General features: G+C 35.0%; 1 protein-coding gene and 1 long non-coding RNA gene across 4 annotated transcripts in view; one reads left to right on the forward strand and one right to left on the reverse strand.

The window, feature by feature from the left end:
• The window catches only part of LOC113572966, a 20,165-nt gene extending 11,367 nt beyond the window's left edge, over nt 1-8,798 (reverse strand). For all 3 annotated transcript variants that reach the window (XR_003410171.2, XR_004776564.1, XR_004776565.1), the window contains exon 1: nt 8,722-8,798. This is a non-coding gene — a long non-coding RNA (uncharacterized LOC113572966). The remainder of the gene's footprint in view (nt 1-8,721) is intronic.
• On the forward strand, nt 2,206-17,257 carry LOC113572974 (myosin-7-like). The gene is made up of 39 exons (XM_035530601.1): nt 2,206-2,228; nt 2,441-2,481; nt 2,654-2,862; nt 3,406-3,549; nt 3,639-3,795; nt 3,954-3,981; nt 4,246-4,348; nt 4,453-4,545; nt 4,631-4,694; nt 4,776-4,874; nt 5,786-5,889; nt 6,235-6,373; nt 6,730-6,848; nt 6,939-7,088; nt 7,177-7,347; nt 7,426-7,735; nt 7,863-7,939; nt 8,695-8,900; nt 9,242-9,365; nt 9,459-9,595; nt 9,758-10,013; nt 10,106-10,348; nt 10,484-10,660; nt 10,768-10,913; nt 10,995-11,085; nt 11,170-11,559; nt 11,836-11,962; nt 12,048-12,166; nt 12,255-12,451; nt 12,571-12,754; nt 13,158-13,323; nt 13,424-13,548; nt 13,654-13,962; nt 14,064-14,267; nt 14,368-14,664; nt 14,752-14,856; nt 15,047-15,142; nt 15,595-15,729; nt 17,165-17,257. The coding sequence occupies exons 3-39, from the start codon at nt 2,662-2,664 to the stop codon at nt 17,180-17,182; spliced, it is 5,811 nt and encodes a 1,936-aa protein (XP_035386494.1). The 5' UTR covers nt 2,206-2,228; nt 2,441-2,481; nt 2,654-2,661; the 3' UTR covers nt 17,183-17,257.
• The last annotated feature ends 3,124 nt before the right edge of the window (nt 17,258-20,381 follow it).

A 20,381-nucleotide genomic window follows, 5' to 3' on the forward strand; every position in this document is an offset into this window, starting at 1 on the left:
TGGGAAAGAAAAATATATAACTAGTATTTATGTTACATTTTAACCTCAAATTGAAAAACAAAGGGCTTCCAGCATGTATGTTTTCTCATCAAATGTAGGATGAGAGACATATTATGATCATTATGGAGAATCTAGAATATTAACTGTCTTTACTCTCTTGAAAAGACAAAAACACAGACAAAATAGTGGGACCTATTTTTAAAAACTTTATCTTTTCCTCTTTGAACCTATTTAACTAAAGACGTTTGGTAATAATACAAACTGAATTGGATGTGTATTGTTTTTCCTCAAACAGCCATGAAAAATAAATAGCCTATATGTTATAAAGAGCAGAAGGGTGCCAACATCTATGACAAGGTCCTGTTATTTATGTCTTTGGACACCGTTAGAAGTGAAGCATCTGTTCTAGTCGTCCAGGGCTCTTCTCAATGGAGAGGCACTCAGGAGGAATTTCACAGTGTTATATTTGCACTGAAGGACAATGACAAGGAAACAATGTGACATAAACAGGCTGTGTGTGTGTGTGTGTGTGTGTGTGTGTGTGTGTGTGTGTGTGTGTGTGTGTGTGGTACAAATAATCACACATAAAATGGTATAAAAACATCGCTCCCTGTACATTCACTTAGGATTATTAAGATGTTCATACCAATCATTTATTTTAATTTTTCATTTAAGTGAGAGACTTCCACTCAGAATAACTAAATTGTGTGTTTAAAGCAAGATATAATTTGTCTGGTGATAACACCCCAGTCAAATATCTAATGAAAGGACCATGGAGTGACCATGGAGTAAAAGGTCCATGGAGTGACTCTTATTTTGAAGACTATTTAGTTTGCAGTTAAGACATTTAACATCTTTCTATTTGTGAAAGACAAATAGAAGATAGCAGGAATGAGGACATAATTGATACATATTGCAGCTGACTTGCACCGTGTACTAAGTTTCCTAACCTTTAACTTTCACACGCAGCATGCCTTATTGTTAAACTTGCACCCATTTATGACCAGACATGCTTTGCACTATAAATGAAATAGTATAATATATATATATGCCAATACTCATAACAATATAAAACATACATGAGAGCTTTATTTCATGTGAAATACATTTTACATTTGAAAGTGATAAAACCTTGTAAAAATCTATTTAAAAAAGAAAACGTTATCATATCAATGCCAATAAACTCAATGATTATTCAAACAAGCAAAGTCAATAAAAAGTGACTTTTTGATCAATCTAAAACATTTATGCAATGTTTATGCTAGAATTTCGGCCTTTATAAATGACATCTCTAGAGTCACATCATATACCCAAAAAGACAATACATAAATGGATGTGCTCACACAAACTATACAAGCTGTTCTTCTCAATCATCAGAAAAGCACTTGATAAGAATTTCACAGGGTTATCTTTGTCCTCAAGTGTAAAGTGAAGGAAACAATGCAATTTCAAAACCATGAGACAAAGTGAGACATTCACACCATCTGAGGAATGACCTTGATTGTGCAATACCACTCAGAGACAGACAGCTGATGCCCCTTAAATAGGGATAAAAAGCACCAGTGATTGAGTAAATACACAGACACTTAGCTAATACTGCAATCTAAATACACAATTAAAAAGGCTATATGTGCTATTACACTTTTATTCATCCCAAACATGTCTGAGACATGATACTTTGATACAAGATTGAAATAAGAAAATTATTTTCTTTGAACTAAGGCTAGAGTGCACACTTTTTTTTCATTATTCTTACAATAATGCTACTGCTGCTTTCATTTTCTGAGTTTCCATAAAGTCACCTTGCTTGTACTGTAATGATTCAGAGGATGAAAAAAACAAGGGGTGTTTAAGGACATCTGAAATTCAAACCTTTTCTTTAGCATTAATTAATCATTACAACATGAAATACTGCCCATTTAAATACTGATATATGTATATGCAAATGACCAAATCTGTTTTCTGATAATGAGATAATACAATGTCTTTCCATTTTTTCCCCTGCTATGCAATAAGACCGTCAAAAGTGCTCTATTACCTCCCACTGAATTCTTGTTGATATAAACTACATGAACAAAGGAAACTGACCCCCAACAATGTCGTCAGTACTGTCACCAAACTGAGACACTACAATGCATCATATGCTGCCAGCAACTATTTATAGAGGACCCCTTACATTATAAAAGGGAGAGAGGAATGAGTAACCCAAGACAGGTTTTCATCTAAAGGTGAGTTGTTAGCGAAGTCTGAATCTCTGAGCTTCAAGGGAACTTAAGAAATTCCTTTGGGGTGGGGAGGAGTGGGTGTTAGCAATGTTTCTTTCTTTACAAGATATAAGAAATTACAGTTTTAGGAATCCATTATGCTTTAAACTCAAAATAACAATGTGAAAGTTAGAAGTGTTAAAACAATTGATTCATATCATCTATCTGTGTTCAAGAGCAATACATCATCAATATCTGGAGAGGTGAAATAGCAGAGGTGAGTTCATTAAAGTTACATTTTTCAATTATATTTATAGCTAAGAATTTTAAATCTGCATAGCAAAACAACGCAAAGATTATTTCCTAGAGCTAAGAATGTTTTATTAATAGGTCTACATACTGTAGATAAATAACATTTAAAGCTAATAATAATGGTTCACAAAACACAGGGTGAAAGATGGGAGATGCTCAAATGGAGGAGTTTGGGGCAGCTGCCTCCTATCTAAGAAAGTCTGATAGAGAGCGTCTGGAGGCACAAACCCGCCCGTTTGACATGAAGAGGGAATGCTTTGTTCCTGACCCAGAGGAGGAGTATGTGAAAGGATCAGTTATCAGTCGTGATGGAGACAAAGTCACTTGTGAAACTTCTAAGGGAACGGTAAGAAAATCAAATGCATTTTACTGATACCTAAAGTCCGTGATACTGATCTGACCTCCCCAACCCCCCACTAATGTAAATACAGATATGTAATTTAAAGTTTTTATATACTTGTTTTGTTTTATCCTGCTACTTCTACTGGAAATGTATGAATATGGGGAAAAAATGTAATTTTACAGATACCTAAAAACCTGAAAATAGTTACCCCCGGAACACCCCCCCCCACCTAAATAATAATTATAATAGTAATTATATATATATATATATATATATATATATATATATATATATATATATATATATATATATATATATATAAAATTACTATATATATAGTAATTTTATATAAATAATTTTATATATATATATATATATATATATATATATATATATATATATATATATATATATATATATATATATATAAACGTTCCAACTGTATTACAGAATGTTTTTTATTTCTTAAACTACTTAATTGATATGTTTCTTACAAAGTATGGTATGTACAGTATTTACAGTAAAGCAACATACTTTTTCATGCAGACTGTGACTGTCAAAGAAGCTGATATTCACCCTCAAAACCCTCCAAAGTTTGATAAAATTGAGGACATGGCGATGTTCACCTTCCTTCATGAGCCTGCTGTGCTGTTTAACCTCAAAGAGCGTTACGCTGCCTGGATGATTTATGTGAGTTAGTTAAACATGTACAGTTCTTCACATATACACGTATTTTCTATGGATGTGAAAATAGTAACTCTAAGATTCTCTCTATGCAGACCTACTCTGGCCTCTTCTGTGTAACTGTCAACCCCTACAAGTGGCTGCCAGTGTACAACCAAGAAGTTGTACTTGCCTACAGGGGCAAGAAGAGGAGTGAAGCTCCTCCTCACATCTTTTCCATCTCTGATAACGCCTATCAGTACATGCTTGCAGGTATTCACAGAAAGGCAGGACAGCAAAACATTCAAAAACTACAGCAAATTTGTCAATTTCTTGACAAATGTCTTGCCTAAATGACTAATTAGCTAATTATTTTATTCACAACCTAATATAATTTTTTAATGTCAATTTTAAAACTTCCTTTTTTTTAGACAGGGAAAACCAGTCTATTCTTATCACGTAAGTGCCTCTTAGATTGTGTTTTAGTAAAAGCTAATGTAAAATGAAATATGTTTTAAACTTATAAACATTTTAATATTAAGGATTTTACTTCTGAGGGTTTATGCTAATATTCTGATATCGGTTTCTTATGAAGACTAAATAGCATTTTGCTAAATTATTAATTTCTCTACTGTTTACACTTGACTATTAGAGACTGTCATTATTGCATTTTGATTGACAAAATGTATATTGATATCTGTATAATGAATCTCTTTGCATTAGTGGAGAATCTGGTGCAGGGAAGACTGTGAACACCAAGAGAGTCATTCAGTATTTTGCTAGTATTGCTGCAGGTGGTTTCAAGAGAGAAGCCAATGACAAAAGGGTACACAAAAAGCAGTCACATTTCAAACAATATAAGAGGCACTATGTTTCATTTTTATATGAGTTGTTATATATATTCATACATTAACTGTTATCTCTGTTTAGGGTTCTCTAGAGGATCAAATCATCCAGTGTAATCCTGCTCTGGAGGCTTTTGGTAATGCCAAAACCATCAGAAATGACAACTCATCTAGATTTGTAAGTCTCAAAATTGCCTGTAAGCACTGATTGTTCTATCTGATTTCAGATTAAGTGATGTAACAGTAATTATCTTGTCAAATAGGGAAAGTTCATCCGAATCCATTTTGGTGCCACTGGCAAACTTGCCTCTGCTGATATTGAGACTTGTAAGCACAAATCTTTCAGTCCTTTTTTGTTCTAGAAGATGTGATCAACTTGTAGCTGACTTGTTGTTTTTGGTAATACAGATCTTCTGGAGAAGTCCCGTGTTACCTTCCAGCTCAAGGCTGAGAGAGACTATCATATCTTCTATCAAATCTTGTCCCAGAGGAAACCTGAGCTACTAGGTAAGATTTAAACATTTATTATATAATTTCTTCATTTAAGTTTTCATTTTCTTTTTTTTTTTAAAACAAACATCACCAACAAAAAATAATAACTGAAACGATTAAGAAGAGATGGAGGATGGACACCAGAAAGCATACAAAAGATACTGACTGAAGGGGCTGGGGAAAAACAAAAGTCTATCAAAGGATTAACCCCATAATGACTTGCAAAAATGTTGAGGAGAAAAGCAATATAGCTGCAATTTAAAACAAAGAGAGCTTACATCTATTTGTTTCACTCTTGATTGATGAAGTCTATGCACAACTTCTAAAAGGATAACACTGTGTTTCACATTGAGTGATGAAGAATGTACTGTACACATTTTTGCCTACTGTGTTATCCAGATCTTGTCTCAAGTGTGACCTGAAAGATCAACATAAATCAGAACTGATCATTTACACCTTGTTAATGTTCCTAGACAAAATTGTAGTTTTCTTTGTCATCTTCCATCAAAATGCAATGATTTTTGCTCTCCTCTAAAATGTCTTTCAATTTTATTTATTGTCAGAAAGGTCAAGTGGGAAAGCAAAAATAACCATGAATACTATGTGGTTTTCAAAATGCAATAAAATCCTGATAGATAAAGTCCTGACAACACCTGAATATCTTGTTTCACAAAGAAATACACACAAAAAAAAATGCACTACAAATTCTATTTTATGTTGTACACTCTGACAGATATGTAAAGGTTCAGAGGTTCAACAAGTAAAAGTCTTGATTTTGCATCACCATTGGTTTCACTCTATCTACACAATGATTGCTGAAAACAGTAAATAAAGATTCAGAAATATATAAATAACTTAAAAATGTACTTTCAGAAATAAAAAAGGATTCATAACTATTAGAAAAATATCTATTTTCCTTCTCACAGAAATGCTGCTTATTACTGCTAACCCCTACGACTACGCCTTCATTTCCCAAGGAGAGACACAAGTGGCATCTATTAATGATGCAGAAGAGCTAATGGCTACTGATGTGCGTGAGAAAACAGCTGTCCATCTTCTCATTTTTATCTGTACAAAGGGTTTATCATTTTAATCATAACTACTGTACATGACCTTTTAGCATGATCTTAATTGTGAGTTCTTAATGCAACCTATAAAAATAATTGTTTATCCTGGATCATTCTTGAGGTAAAGAGATCCAACATGCCTGGTGTTTTTGTAATTGTAAGTTACTTTGTGTGAGGAATTTAATTGAAAGCTACTAAGGTCAAGTACATTGTATATAAAATGTACTGTCTATCCTTTGTCTAGCATTCTTGAGATGCAAAGATCTGACATGACTTGGATTTAGAAGACATTGAAGTTTTTATTCTAGGAAGCCTTTGATGTGCTGGGCTTCACCCAAGAGGAGAAGAACAGCATCTATAAGCTGACTGGTGCCATCATGCACTATGGCAACATGAAGTTCAAGCAGAAGCAGAGAGAGGAGCAGGCTGAGGCTGATGGCACTGAAGGTCAGTTCAAACTCAAGATGCAGCCATAATTGAAAATCAGAATGAATAAATTCTCATTAAAGTTTCCCAGGAATGTGTGTTTTACCATTTACTCTTTTCACTTTAATAATTTTAAGCATTGTGTGGAAACATGGATCCATTTGGACACACTAAATATCACCTTAGCACTTGTTATTTAGGAGTAGCCTAGCTTTCTCATCTTAGTGAATATTTAGACAGTACAGGTGACAGTGTCTCAAACCACTAACTAATTTCCATCATATGCTATGGCCTGACAGTGCTACAATGAGTTTGGGAACATCGGATGATACTGGAACTTTATGTGATACTTGAATAACAGGAAATATTTATTTCAGATGCTGACAAATCAGCATATTTGATGGGCCTGAACTCTGCTGATCTCATCAAGTCTCTGTGTCACCCCAGAGTCAAAGTAGGAAATGAGTGGGTCACCAAAGGCCAGAATGTCCAGCAGGTCAGTAGTGCATGATATTAAATATTCCTTTTAGAGAGCGAAAATGAAAACACTTTTCTATGATAAATGAATGTATAATCACTACCCCAGGTGTATTACGCTGTTGGTGCACTGTCTAAGTCAGTGTATGAGAAGATGTTCCTTTGGATGGTTGTGAGAATAAATCAATCTCTGGACACCAAGCAGCCTCGCCAGTACTTCATTGGTGTACTCGACATTGCTGGCTTTGAGATTTTTGATGTATGTTTTCCTATGTTCTTATAATTCTAAATACTATTTGTACTGAGAATTTGTCTAGTATAATTAATTATTGTATTTCCCCCAAAAGTTTAACACATTTGAGCAGATGTGCATCAACTTCACTAATGAGAAGTTGCAGCAGTTCTTTAACCACCACATGTTTGTTTTGGAGCAAGAGGAGTACAAAAAAGAGGGTATTGAATGGACATTCATTGACTTTGGCATGGACTTACAGGCTTGTATTGATCTTATTGAAAAGGTTGGTAACCTATTTCCTAAAAATGAATGCCAGAAATCTGGAAACAGAAATACATGATTGTTTGTATTTTCTCTGTAGCCTATGGGTATCATGTCCATTCTTGAAGAAGAATGTATGTTTCCCAAAGCCAGCGATTTGACATTCAAAGCTAAGCTTTATGATAACCACATTGGAAAATCTCCTAATTTCCAAAAACCCAGGATTGTAAAGGGTAAACCAGAGGCTCACTTCTCCCTGATTCACTATGCTGGTACTGTTGACTACAACATCAACAACTGGCTTGTGAAGAACAAGGATCCCCTCAATGAGACTGTAGTGGGGCTGTACCAGAAGTCTACCATGAAACTGTTATCTTACCTGTTTGCAAATTATTCTGGTGCTGACTCAGGTATGTGAACTAAACTGAATGAGGAATGACATACATCATCTTAGAAACAATTAGCTGAGTTTATGGTTTTACTCTCTAAAATCTCAGAGATTTAATTATCACATTTTTTTTTTAATGGCAATGGCAGAGACAGGTTCGGGTGGAAAAACTAAGGAAAAGAAGAAAAAAGGTTCTTCTTTCCAGACTGTGTCTGCCCTCCACAGGGTAGGATTAAGAGTTTGTAAAAATGTTAAAACTGTACACTATATAGTCTACTAGTGAACATGGCAAAGTGTGACTTCATTAATATAAACTATACAAATCTGATGAAAATTCCAGGTGAGTGACTGCAGTGTTCTCTAGTAAGAGATATAGAGATACTGAAAATTGTAATGAAGTACACAACATTTCCAGGGAACAGGATATTTGGGACAGAGATCCTTCATCAGCTGTGCAAGCAAAATGCCTATGTAGGAGAAGGAACCAGTTTATATTAGAAAAAGATGATGTTCAAATTACACCATTCATTCCATGATATAGATTTCTGAAGAAGATTCCAAGGAGTATTAGCAGTGTACTAAAGTAAGAATTGTAGTGACCTACACAAGGATTCAAGAAAACAGGATGGTTCAGAAAGATTTTCTTCATCAGCAGTATTTCACTATATTTTCATACTGTTGACTACCATGTCAATAACTGGCTGCCGGAGAACTAGGATTGGCTTAATGAGTGATGGGGCTGTACAAGAAATCCACCATGAATATATAAAATATGTCTAAGTAGTAAAAATATTTGTGCAGTATGCAAGGTTTCCAAAAACAGGACATTTCAGACAGGTAGATAAACTAATAGATGTAGTACATATTGACTTTGCATATTATTTTATATAGTGTGAAAGCTAAAATGAAAAGCTTTTTTGTTACCTGTAACAGATGTGTTCAAATATGAAGTGTAATAGATTCTGCATATCCCACCTTTAGGAGAACTTGAATAAGCTGATGACCAACCTGAGATCAACTCATCCCCACTTTGTGCGATGCATTATCCCCAATGAGACCAAGACTCCTGGGGCCATGGAAAATCCACTTGTAATGCACCAACTCCGCTGCAATGGTGTGCTGGAGGGCATCAGAATCTGCAGAAAGGGCTTCCCCAACAGGATCCTCTATGGAGACTTCAAACAGAGGTGTCCATGCCTTGAAACAGGTTTTATGTTCATAGTTAGACTCACTGCTGACAGAATTTCTATCAAATTGAATGTGTTGATTGCTCAAATTGCACAATATATATTTGAACAAAGATTAAATACATAGAACATAAATACAAAAGGAAAACACATTTGGCATTTTGCACACTAGGATGGCTTTGTAGATATCAAAAACCAACTCCCAAGTGATTTATGTCTTGGGATATGTAAACATGAAGGAAGGATTTTTCAGATTTGTTAACTGAACAGAGATGTGTTTAGTATAAATAGTCAACTGTTAATAGTCAGTCAACTTAATACAAAAACATTTGCATTTACAGATATCGTATTCTGAATCCTGCTGCTATTCCTGAAGGACAGTTCATCGACAGTAGAAAAGGAGCTGAGAAATTGTTGGGCTCCTTAGACATTGACCATAACCAATACAAGTTTGGACATACTAAGGTGCACTGATACAATTTTTATGCTAATAAGCACCTAAAAGTAATTATTTGATAAAAATGTGAACACTTATTAACATATATGCTATTTATCAAGGTATTCTTCAAGGCTGGTCTGCTGGGTCTGCTTGAAGAGATGAGAGATGATCGCCTAGCTCTCATCATTACTCGTATTCAGGCTTGGTCTCGAGGTCTTCTCTCAAGAATTGAGTTCCAGAAAATTGTTGAGCGCAGGTAAGAATTACAGATAAGCCACAATTCTTTAATGTTTTTTTTTAAATCATTGCTGAAGATATTTTAATTATTTAAAAATATTCATACTTCAATAATATTGTTTTGTTGTTGATGATGAAGATAATTTGGTTACTTTGATTAATTTGTTGAAACACATTTTAGGGATGCCTTGCTTGTGATTCAGTGGAACATCCGTGCCTTTATGGGTGTTAAGAATTGGCCCTGGATGAAGTTATACTTCAAAATCAAGCCACTGCTAAGATCTGCTGAAGCCGAGAAGGAAATGGCCAACTTGAAAGAAGAATTCTTAAAGCTAAAAGAAGCATACGCAAAATGTGAAGCCCGCAAGAAGGAACTAGAAGAGAAAATGGTCACACTCCTCCAAGAAAAAAATGATCTCCAACTCCAAGTCCAGACTGTGAGTTTATGGTTTGAGAAATCAAATCTGTCTCACTCAAGAGCTGTTTTTTCCAAAAGACAACAGATTTTGTGTTTTGTGTTTTAAAACAGGAGCAAGATAATCTCTGTGATGCTGAGGAACGATGTGAAGGTCTGATCAAGAACAAGATTCAACTTGAAGCAAAATGCAAAGAGCTGACTGAAAGACTGGAGGATGAAGAAGAGATGAATGCTGAACTGACTGCTAAAAAGAGAAAGCTAGAGGATGAATGCTCTGAGCTAAAGAAAGACATTGATGATCTGGAACTTACTCTGGCCAAAGTGGAGAAAGAGAAGCATGCCACTGAGAATAAGGTTTAAGTTTGTTCTGACTAAAAATAAACTAGTGTAATTAATTGTTAAAATTTAGCAAATTAATTTCTGTTTGCAGGCAAAAATACTTACAGATTTATTGTGACAATATATAAGAAGTAAATTTCCTCTTGATAGGTTAAAAACTTAACAGAGGAGATGGCAGCCCTGGATGAAATCATTGCCAAACTGACAAAAGAGAAAAAAGCTCTGCAGGAGGCTCACCAGCAAACACTTGATGACCTCCAGAGTGAAGAGGACAAAGTCAACACTCTGACCAAGGCCAAAGCTAAGCTGGAGCAGCAAGTTGATGATGTCAGTGATTGGTTAATCATCTCTGAAATAAATGCATGTAAACTGTTTAAAAAAACCTTCCTCCTCTAACCAACTGCCTTGTAAGTATTAAACAATTTCCTTGGCAGCTTGAGGGATCCCTGGAGCAAGAAAAAAAGCTCCGCATGGACCTTGAGAGGGTTAAAAGGAAACTTGAAGGGGATTTAAAATTAACCCAAGAGAATATCATGGACTTGGAAAATGACAAGCAACAGCTGGAGGAGAGACTGAAAAAGTAGGATTCTAATAGTTAGAAATAAAGCGACAATAATTATGCAATTAAATATCTGCTAATACGTGCTTATTAAAAACACAGGAAAGATTTTGAAATCAACCAGCTCAGTAGCAAAATTGAGGATGAGCAAGCAATGGCAGCCCAGCTTCAAAAGAAACTAAAGGAACTGCAGGTAATCCACTGTCTTGTTTGATTTATACACATTTGTATTATTTATTTGGGTCTTCCACACATAATTTAGTACCTTAAACTTTAGGCCCGTATTGAGGAGCTTGAGGAAGAACTAGAGGCTGAGAGAGCTGCACGTGCCAAGGTTGAAAAACAGAGGGCAGATTTGGCCAGAGAACTGGAAGAGATCAGTGAGAGACTGGAGGAGGCTGGTGGTGCCACTTCTGCACAGATTGAAATGAACAAGAAGAGAGAAGCTGAGTTCCAAAAACTGCGCAGAGATCTTGAAGAGGCCACTTTACAGCATGAGGCCACTGCTGCAACTCTGAGGAAGAAACATGCTGACAGTGTGGCTGACCTTGGAGAGCAGATAGACAACCTACAAAGAGTGAAGCAGAAGCTTGAGAAAGAGAAGAGTGAACTGAGACTGGAACTTGATGATGTTGTCTCCAACATGGAGCACATTGTCAAAGCCAAAGTACACACTTTACTGTTTGTTTGGTTTTTCTTTTCTTTATTTATATTATATATTCCCCCACACAAACTTCACCTTCTTGCATAACTAGCATAACTACAGAGAGCCAGTTCACCTATCAATCTTAATAATATAAAATGTATATAATAATATACATAGTCCACAAAATTGGTGTTTTTGGGGAATCTTATTTGCTTTGCTTATTTGCTTTTATTATTCATTCAATCCCATTTTACATGTCTTTACTATTGCATTGCTGATGTCTATTCTCTGTTCCAGGCAAACCTGGAAAAAATGTGCAGGACTCTGGAGGACCAAATGAGTGAATATAGGACTAAATTTGAGGAAGGACAACGCAGCATCAATGACTTCAGCATGCAAAAAGCTAAACTGCAAACTGAAAATGGTAAAGACATGGTTAAAGTGTTCGATATGTGCAAGGTGTAAAATACTGACAACTGTAATATCACTGTAATCACTCAATCTGTAAGGTGAACTTACAAGGCAGTTGGAAGAGAAAGATTCCTTGGTTTCCCAACTGACCAGAGGCAAGCAGTCCTATACACAACAAATTGAGGATCTCAAGAGACAACTTGAAGAAGAAGTGAAGGTATTTCCACAGTTTGTGCTTTCAATTAATTAATCTTTTTAAATTCTGATTAGGCAGTATTTATTTTTAATCAATCATTTTCTTTCAGGCTAAAAATGCCTTGGCCCATGCAGTGCAGTCTGCTCGCCATGATGCGGACCTGCTAAGAGAGCAGTTTGAGGAGGAGCAGGAGGCCAAGGCTGAGCTTCAGCGCAGTCTCTCCAAGGCGAATTCTGAGGTGGCTCAATGGAGGACCAAGTATGAAACAGATGCCATCCAGAGGACAGAAGAGTTGGAAGATGCAAAGTAAGAAATAAAATCACAGAATTTTCAAATTAATAGTACGTAGCCTTTAGGAGATGGCATTAAGTATTTGGAATTTCATTGTGCAAGACAAAGTGCAAGTTCAAATTTCCTGAATCCAGGAAGAAACTTGCTCAGCGATTACAAGATGCAGAGGAAGCCGTGGAAGCTGTCAATGCCAAATGCTCTTCCCTGGAAAAGACCAAGCACAGACTCCAGAATGAGATTGAAGATCTCATGGTTGATGTGGAAAGATCCAATGCTGCTGCTGCTGCTCTGGATAAGAAACAAAGAAACTTTGACAAGGTATTAATGTGCTAGTAACACCTTGCTAGTTTTCTCTTGCTAAATAATTAATCTCTATTTGTAAAGAGGATACTTTGTTCATTTTCACGAAACAGTTAAATGCCTAACCATACCATTTTTTAATGCTCCATTTGGCTGCAGTTACGTACACCTAGAATATCACCTAGATAATTTTTTTTGGTGCAAAGTGATGTCATAATTTTTACAAATGAAACATATGTATAACCTTAACATAGTTTGTGTAGGTTCCAAAACTACAATTCATTGTAGATGACATGAAAATAAAAAGCCTGATCACGTAATGTAAATCTGGAGATGAAAACTAATGAAGCTATAGAAGATTTCTATCATGCTTTTTAACTCAAAGGACTATGACTAAATGTTCATTTCTGGTATAAAACAGATTCTTGCTGAGTGGAAACAAAAATATGAAGAGAGTCAGAGTGAGTTAGAGAGCTCCCAAAAGGAAGCCAGATCTCTAAGCACTGAGCTGTTCAAACTGAAGAACTCCTATGAGGAATCGTTAGATCACCTGGAGACCATGAAAAGGGAGAACAAGAACCTTCAAGGTATCTATACTTGATACATCTGTGTGGCATGGAAAATAAATTCAATGTACATACAAATAAACATCACATATTGATTAGCATTACATTATCTGTCAAACAGAGGAGATTTCTGATCTTACTGAGCAAATTGGTGAGAGTGGCAAGAGCATTCATGAACTTGAGAAGATCCGTAAACAGCTAGAACAGGAAAAGGCAGAAATTCAATCTGCACTTGAAGAAGCTGAGGTACCTTGTCTTTACTATTTTCAGATATAAATGTAATAATACTAATAATACTTACTAAATACTTTAGTAATTAAGAAATTAGGTAAATTATTATTGAACTAATAGGCCTCCCTTGAGCATGAAGAAGGAAAGATCTTAAGGGCTCAGCTGGAGTTTAACCAAGTGAAGGCTGATATAGAGCGTAAGCTGGCTGAGAAGGATGAGGAAATGGAGCAGGCCAAGAGAAACCAACAAAGAGTGGTGGATACCCTGCAAAGCTCTCTAGAGTCCGAGACTCGCAGCAGAAATGAAGCTCTCAGACTGAAGAAGAAGATGGAAGGAGACCTAAATGAGATGGAAATTCAACTCAGCCAGGCTAACAGGCAGGCTGCAGAGGCCCAGAAGCAACTCAAGAGCCTCCATGGACATATGAAAGTATGCCCCTATATACCTCTGATATGGTGGAAAGCATTGATGAACTGATATTTTTTTTAAACAACTGAATTTCTGCTTTATTGTGGACTTTTACTTTGAAGGACACTCAACTACATCTAGATGATGCTCTCCGTGCTAATGATGATTTCAAAGAGAACATTGCCATTGTGGAGAGGCGCAACAATTTGTTACAGGCTGAACTGGATGAGCTGAGGTCCCTCGTGGAGCAGACCGAGAGAGGCCGGAAACTGGCTGAGCAAGAACTCCTGGATGTGACTGAGAGAGTGCAACTACTACACTCACAGGTAGTTTACAGATTTTTCTTGTTGGCCAAAGACAAGGTCACGGAAAGGATGCAGAATTTGTGACAGAGAATAATATTACAAATATCTTAATTACTTATAGAACACTAGCCTACTAAACCAGAAGAAAAAGCTAGAGGGAGACACTTCCCAGCTTCAAACTGAGGTAGAAGAAGCTGTACAAGAGTGCAGGAATGCTGAAGAAAAGGCCAAAAAAGCCATTACTGATGCTGCCATGATGGCAGAGGAGCTGAAGAAGGAGCAGGACACTAGTGCTCACCTGGAACGCATGAAAAAAAACATGGAGCAGACTATAAAGGACCTGCAGCACCGTTTGGATGAAGCTGAGCAAATTGCCATGAAGGGTGGCAAGAAACAGGTCCAGAAACTAGAGGCCAGGGTGAGTTTATGAATTTACCTTACAAAAGTTGTAAAACTTTTAGTTGTCTTAATTTTTTTTTAAAGCTTGTTATGTGTTCCTTTTTAGGTGAGGGAGTTGGAAAATGAGGTGGAGATAGAACAGAAAAAGTCCACTGAAGCTGTAAAGGGAATCCGGAAATATGAGAGACGCATCAAGGAGCTCACCTACCAGGTTACTTCTGTATACAGTGTCTTCTTCACAATTTATAAACAATTCAGACAAAAATGAGAATAGGCTGGTCATATAAACCTATTTACAAAGCCCACTTAATAAACTTCTTCTGTTTCCAACACACTATCATATGGAAAATGAACAGAAATGAGAATAGTTTTTTAAAATGAATATTAATTAATATTAACAGACTGAAGAAGACCGTAAGACTTTGACTCGTCTCCAAGACCTGGTAGATAAACTACAAATGAAAGTCAAGTCTTACAAGAGAGCTGCAGAGGAGGCTGTAAGTGCTTCTGCAAAATAATTTGAGCCATGCATCTCTTTAGCACACACACACACACACACACACACACACACACACACACACACACACACATACATACATACATATATATATATACATATATATATATATGTGTGTGTGTGTGTGTGTGTGTATGTGTGTGTGTGTGTGTAAACAAAATTTGTTACCATGAGCTTGTAAGTATATTTCATATTAAAAACATCTTTATATAATATATGAATACATCTATTTTGTAAGTGTAAAAGGAGGAATATTTGAAATTATGTTAATGTACTTCAAATATAACAATCAATTAAAACAGATGTATTTTTATAAGCAAATATAAACTCATGATCACGTTTGATTTTAGAAACCTTTTTCTATATGAGTATGAAATTAATTTTATAAGTTGTTTTATATTTCTGAATTTTGAACGTGTTCATGTTCATCAGGAGGAGCAGTCCAATGCCAATCTGGGCAAGTTCCGCAAGCTGCAGCATGAGCTGGATGAGGCAGAGGAGAGGGCTGATATTGCTGAGTCTCAGGTCAACAAACTGAGGGTCAAGAGTCGTGACATTAGCTCCAAGGTAAATTTATTATTCAGCTTTTCATGTTAAAGTAATAATTTGGTGGAAAAAAATCACATTTTTTACTCTATGCCAAAATCATTGTTTGGGGCTCCAATTTTTTAGTTTCATATTTAAGATATGAGATAATAGATATCAAGTACAGGAAACTAAATGCCAACTATCATAAAGTCAGCATGACAAAATATATATCCTTGCATTTACCCAAGTCAAATTGTTAGTGATAATTTTAGACTCTAGTCAAGTCAAAATATTTGGATTCACAGTCACAAGAAGTGGTGCCATTGATGTTACTGTCTATGGTCTACTCTTCAGTCACGGTATTTTCAAAAAATATCAAATTGTCATAGATGGCCCTAATAAAAAGCCCTGTTTATACAAGTATGCTTTCATGAGAATTGTAAATTTGAATATTGAAGTGTTCCAAATATGACTTACTAGGCTAATCATGTGGCCTCTGAAAGTGTAATTCATAAAAATCTCTACAGGTAAAAAATCAAACAAAAAAGTGACATTTTTCTGCTTTCAGAGATCAGTAAATGATACCATATCTGTATTACATCATCAATTGTACAGGCCATGAGGGGATGTCTGGCCAATAAAAAAGATTAAAATCACACATTGTCAAATGACAAATGAATTTTACTTGAAGGTTAATTGGACATATTATATAAAGTAATGGACAACATCATGGCATGAGGCCTTAGTCGATAAAATAAATAACTATTGTTGATTTAAATTGCCATGGAGAATAGCAGAGTAAAAAAGTTATACTAGTGTCAAACAGGATAACTGCAAGAAGAGTATGCAGTTTAATTAAGTTTAATTTTATATTCAAACTACTTTGAGTTGTACAGATCACTAAAATTTATAGTCTATTTTTTTTTCTTTTGTGAACAGCTGTCAATTACACTGGGCAACAAAATATGAACTTTTTTGGGACCTCATAGGTAGTACATTTTACATTTAATTCAATCTGTTTTTAGAAATTTTCATTTGTGAGTTTTAAGTGACAGGGCAATTAACTATTACATTAATTACATATTAATTATTTATATATTTACTTATGTGGTTTCTGATGCCATGATATACTGTCTATCGATAAAATTGGACAAAATAATGAAAAAATAGATTGCAAATATTTGGACTATTCTACTACATTTGGCATAAGGGGCTGATTGTAGAAATCTCACTTTTTTTTTTTTGAACCACCCCTTTAATGTGTGACAAATGAAATATGATGTTCTCATAATATCTTTGATTTACCCTTCCTACATCCTAGTACACTCCAGAGCAAAACTACTGAAGCAAAATTTGGAGGCTAAACATGCCCTGGCTGATCAATTATATTTGGGAGAAAGAGGAAAACTATAAAAGATCATTCTTCATACACCCTGCTATAGAGTGCTCTTTTCTATGTCTTTTCTTCTCACAGAAAGGACATGACGAGTGAGGCAATTACTTGACTCTCCTTCAAATCTTCTCTGACTCATTGTAGTTGAATAGAATAAAATACTGTGAAAATGAACCATTTGATGTGCTGTTTCTTCTGTTTTAATGATGACGCACTACAACATTTAATTTTGTTATGAGCAACCAAGATTAAGGAATTGTATGTAAATCAGTAAATTATAGAAACATATTCATATCACACATGAATAGTAGACTTAAATACCTTAAATACAGAGGAATACTTTAAGCCTAACAATGCTATTTTTCCTGTGGGGAAACTGGGGTTCGATCGCTTATCTGGTGAAGTGCACAACACTATACCTATAAGAGTCTTTGAAGAAGGCTCCTAACAGTATATTCACATACCTCGGGAACATGATTGAAATTGTAATTAACTCTAGATAAGAATGTACACCAGTATATAAATTGATACTACAGTATGTATCTTAAATATTACACATGGATTTTATCATCAACATGTTTATGTAAAATCAGAGCTGTGACATGGCATGCAGGAAAAAACAAGGGCAGGATGCAGGAGCAAGTCTCAAAAAACACATTTGAGTTGCAAGACATTTAATGGCAAAACAAAAGTAAATGATGATAAAGTGAAATGGGGAACATTATTAACAAGGGGGGCATGCAAGGACAGAAAACCTCTAATTTACAATAATCTTGTCAGAAACCTGAAGTGTATACTTTTTTAGCATATTTTTAATAATCGTGATTACACCTGGCAAAGTTTTAGAACCTAATAAAAATAAAGAAATCATAAATATCATAAAAATAAAGAAATCATAAAACACCATATTGCAGCCTTGCTAGTCAATTGTCAGTGGGTGTTAAAAGTGCCATGGCTAAATCCATAGTAATGGCACTGGTTGTTCAGGCAAAGATGATTTTTCCAAAATTACTTATTGTACTGCAAATTTTATTACTAATATCAGTAATATTTTATAAAATTATATAATTTTGAAAATGTGAGTCATTTCATAAATAAAGTGTATTTACATACAATTTTCAGATATGATAAAATTATTCAATTTAAACTAGCAAGCATTCTGCTATCTATCTATCTATCTATCTATCTATCTATCTATCTATCTATCTATCTATCTATCTATCTATCTATCTATCTATCTATCTCTAGTTATCAGTACTTATACTAGTTATCTAATTCATTGTAAATTAGATAAGTAATTCATTGAACATAATCAAACATCTGAATCTTTCTGCAATTTCTATATTGAATTAGTATACTGAATTTTACTTGACCGACTGATTTATATAATCTGGCTTTTTGCTTTTTTATATTCACGAACCCAGCTCCAGGTAAACCTATACCAAGAATTCAGAGTTTGATATATTGCGTTAGGAGCTCAAATAAAATTTAGTACTGAGGATGGGATTAAAAAACAAAAACATCTGATCACCGAGGTGAACCTTTTCATTGTGAATGCTATGTACAGAGCACTGGAAAATCACATACTCAGAGATGCACATAGTCAAGATATAATGCTAAGGAGCCTTTAAGTTTTTTTTCTGACCAGATTAACTACAAGGGAATATCAGCAATATTCTTTTAGAAAGACTAAATGAAATTAAAATTCTAAAAACTACACAAAATTAATGAACATAGTTTCATAGAAATACACTTTTATCAAGGTCTGTTCATTATAATAGTTAACAATGTAATTAAATTGTGGGAAAAGTATTGTTTTAAATAAAACATGCATTGCAAAGCATTTTTAGATGAAATTTCTTAAATAACACAAGTTACAAACTCTTAATTAGGGGCTCTTAATTAGGGGCAACCTAAAATGTTAAAACATATAAAGTATTATGATGCATCAATACATGAAGACATAAGATTTTCTAAAAGTACCACGTTGAGAAATGGAGAGGAGCACCTACCTTCTCAAATAAAGAGCTCACGCACATATATATTTGCTTTGTTGATGACTGGATGGATGGGTGCCATAAAAGGCATGGTCCTGTTGATGAACGGAAACAAGTAGATCCCTATAGATACCTCCACATCTAATTCTGTGGACAAAACATACAAGTATTTCACCCTCTTAAATAAATTCAGTAATAAACATATATGCAATAAACATAGTACAACTGACTTTAAATTCGCAATCACAAATGCTCTTAAATATATGACAAAATATACATTTTAACATCTTAGAAAAAATGACAGGATCCTTCTTTCAACTGCAAAAGATGTGTAGAAAATATTAATTCATATGAGCAAAAAAACAAGGACCAGCTGGAGACACTGAAGCCTACTGTGTGCTGAGTTGTCTTCGTGCAGTTCAAGGTGAGGAGCAAGCCAGAAGGACAGTGGTTATTAGAGGAGGAGTCTACACTGAGCAGCTGAGAATTAGAGGGGTTGGTGGGGTGGTTCAAAAGTTCCCAGAGAATCCAACAATGCTGCAACTTTAAACCAGGTTGCAGTACACTTGGGCTATATTTGGAGTTCAATTGATGACTAAGGAGCTCCTAAGGTTGGCACAAAAGTCACATAAAAATTTGTCTTCAATTGATTGGTAAAGAAACAGGCAACTGATAGTTATCTTCTCTGATCAGAAGACAAGTAGCTACATGTGAGTTATCTCATGAAATGCACAATAAACATATAATTAGTATTATAGCTTTTCCTGTCTTAAGGGATAAACCAGTTAACTGTGCAATGTATTTTTCTTAACAGTATATATCTTTCAACCTTTTTAGGAATAAGAATTAGATATAAAAAGAATGATAATAATATGAACCAAATTTGATCTGTACCCTTTTCCCACAGTTGGCCATGGAAAAGAAATAGTCTATAGTGTATAAAGCCCAGGAGGGTGCCAATATTTATGACATGGTCTTTTTATTTATCCCCTTGGAGACCTTTAGAAGTGAAGCATCCACTCTAGTCCTATAGGGCCCCACACTAGCTGCTCTTCTCAATCAGAGAGAGGCACTCAGGAGGAATTTCACAGTGTTATCTTTGTACTCAAGGACAGTGCAAATGTTGCAACCTTTGTTTCACAATATTCATATATATGTATACATGAATAGGGCTAACTGATGGTCATAAAATTGCATAGCTCATATAAAACTCAGAATCTGAATGTTAAACTTAGTTGTAATAAAGATTCTTCAAGTATTCTCAAGGATTTAAAAAAATTGTTCTTTGCAATACCTTTTAC

Source organism: Electrophorus electricus, chromosome 10 (assembly GCF_013358815.1).
Source record: "Electrophorus electricus isolate fEleEle1 chromosome 10, fEleEle1.pri, whole genome shotgun sequence".
Lineage (NCBI taxonomy): Eukaryota > Metazoa > Chordata > Actinopteri > Gymnotiformes > Gymnotidae > Electrophorus > Electrophorus electricus.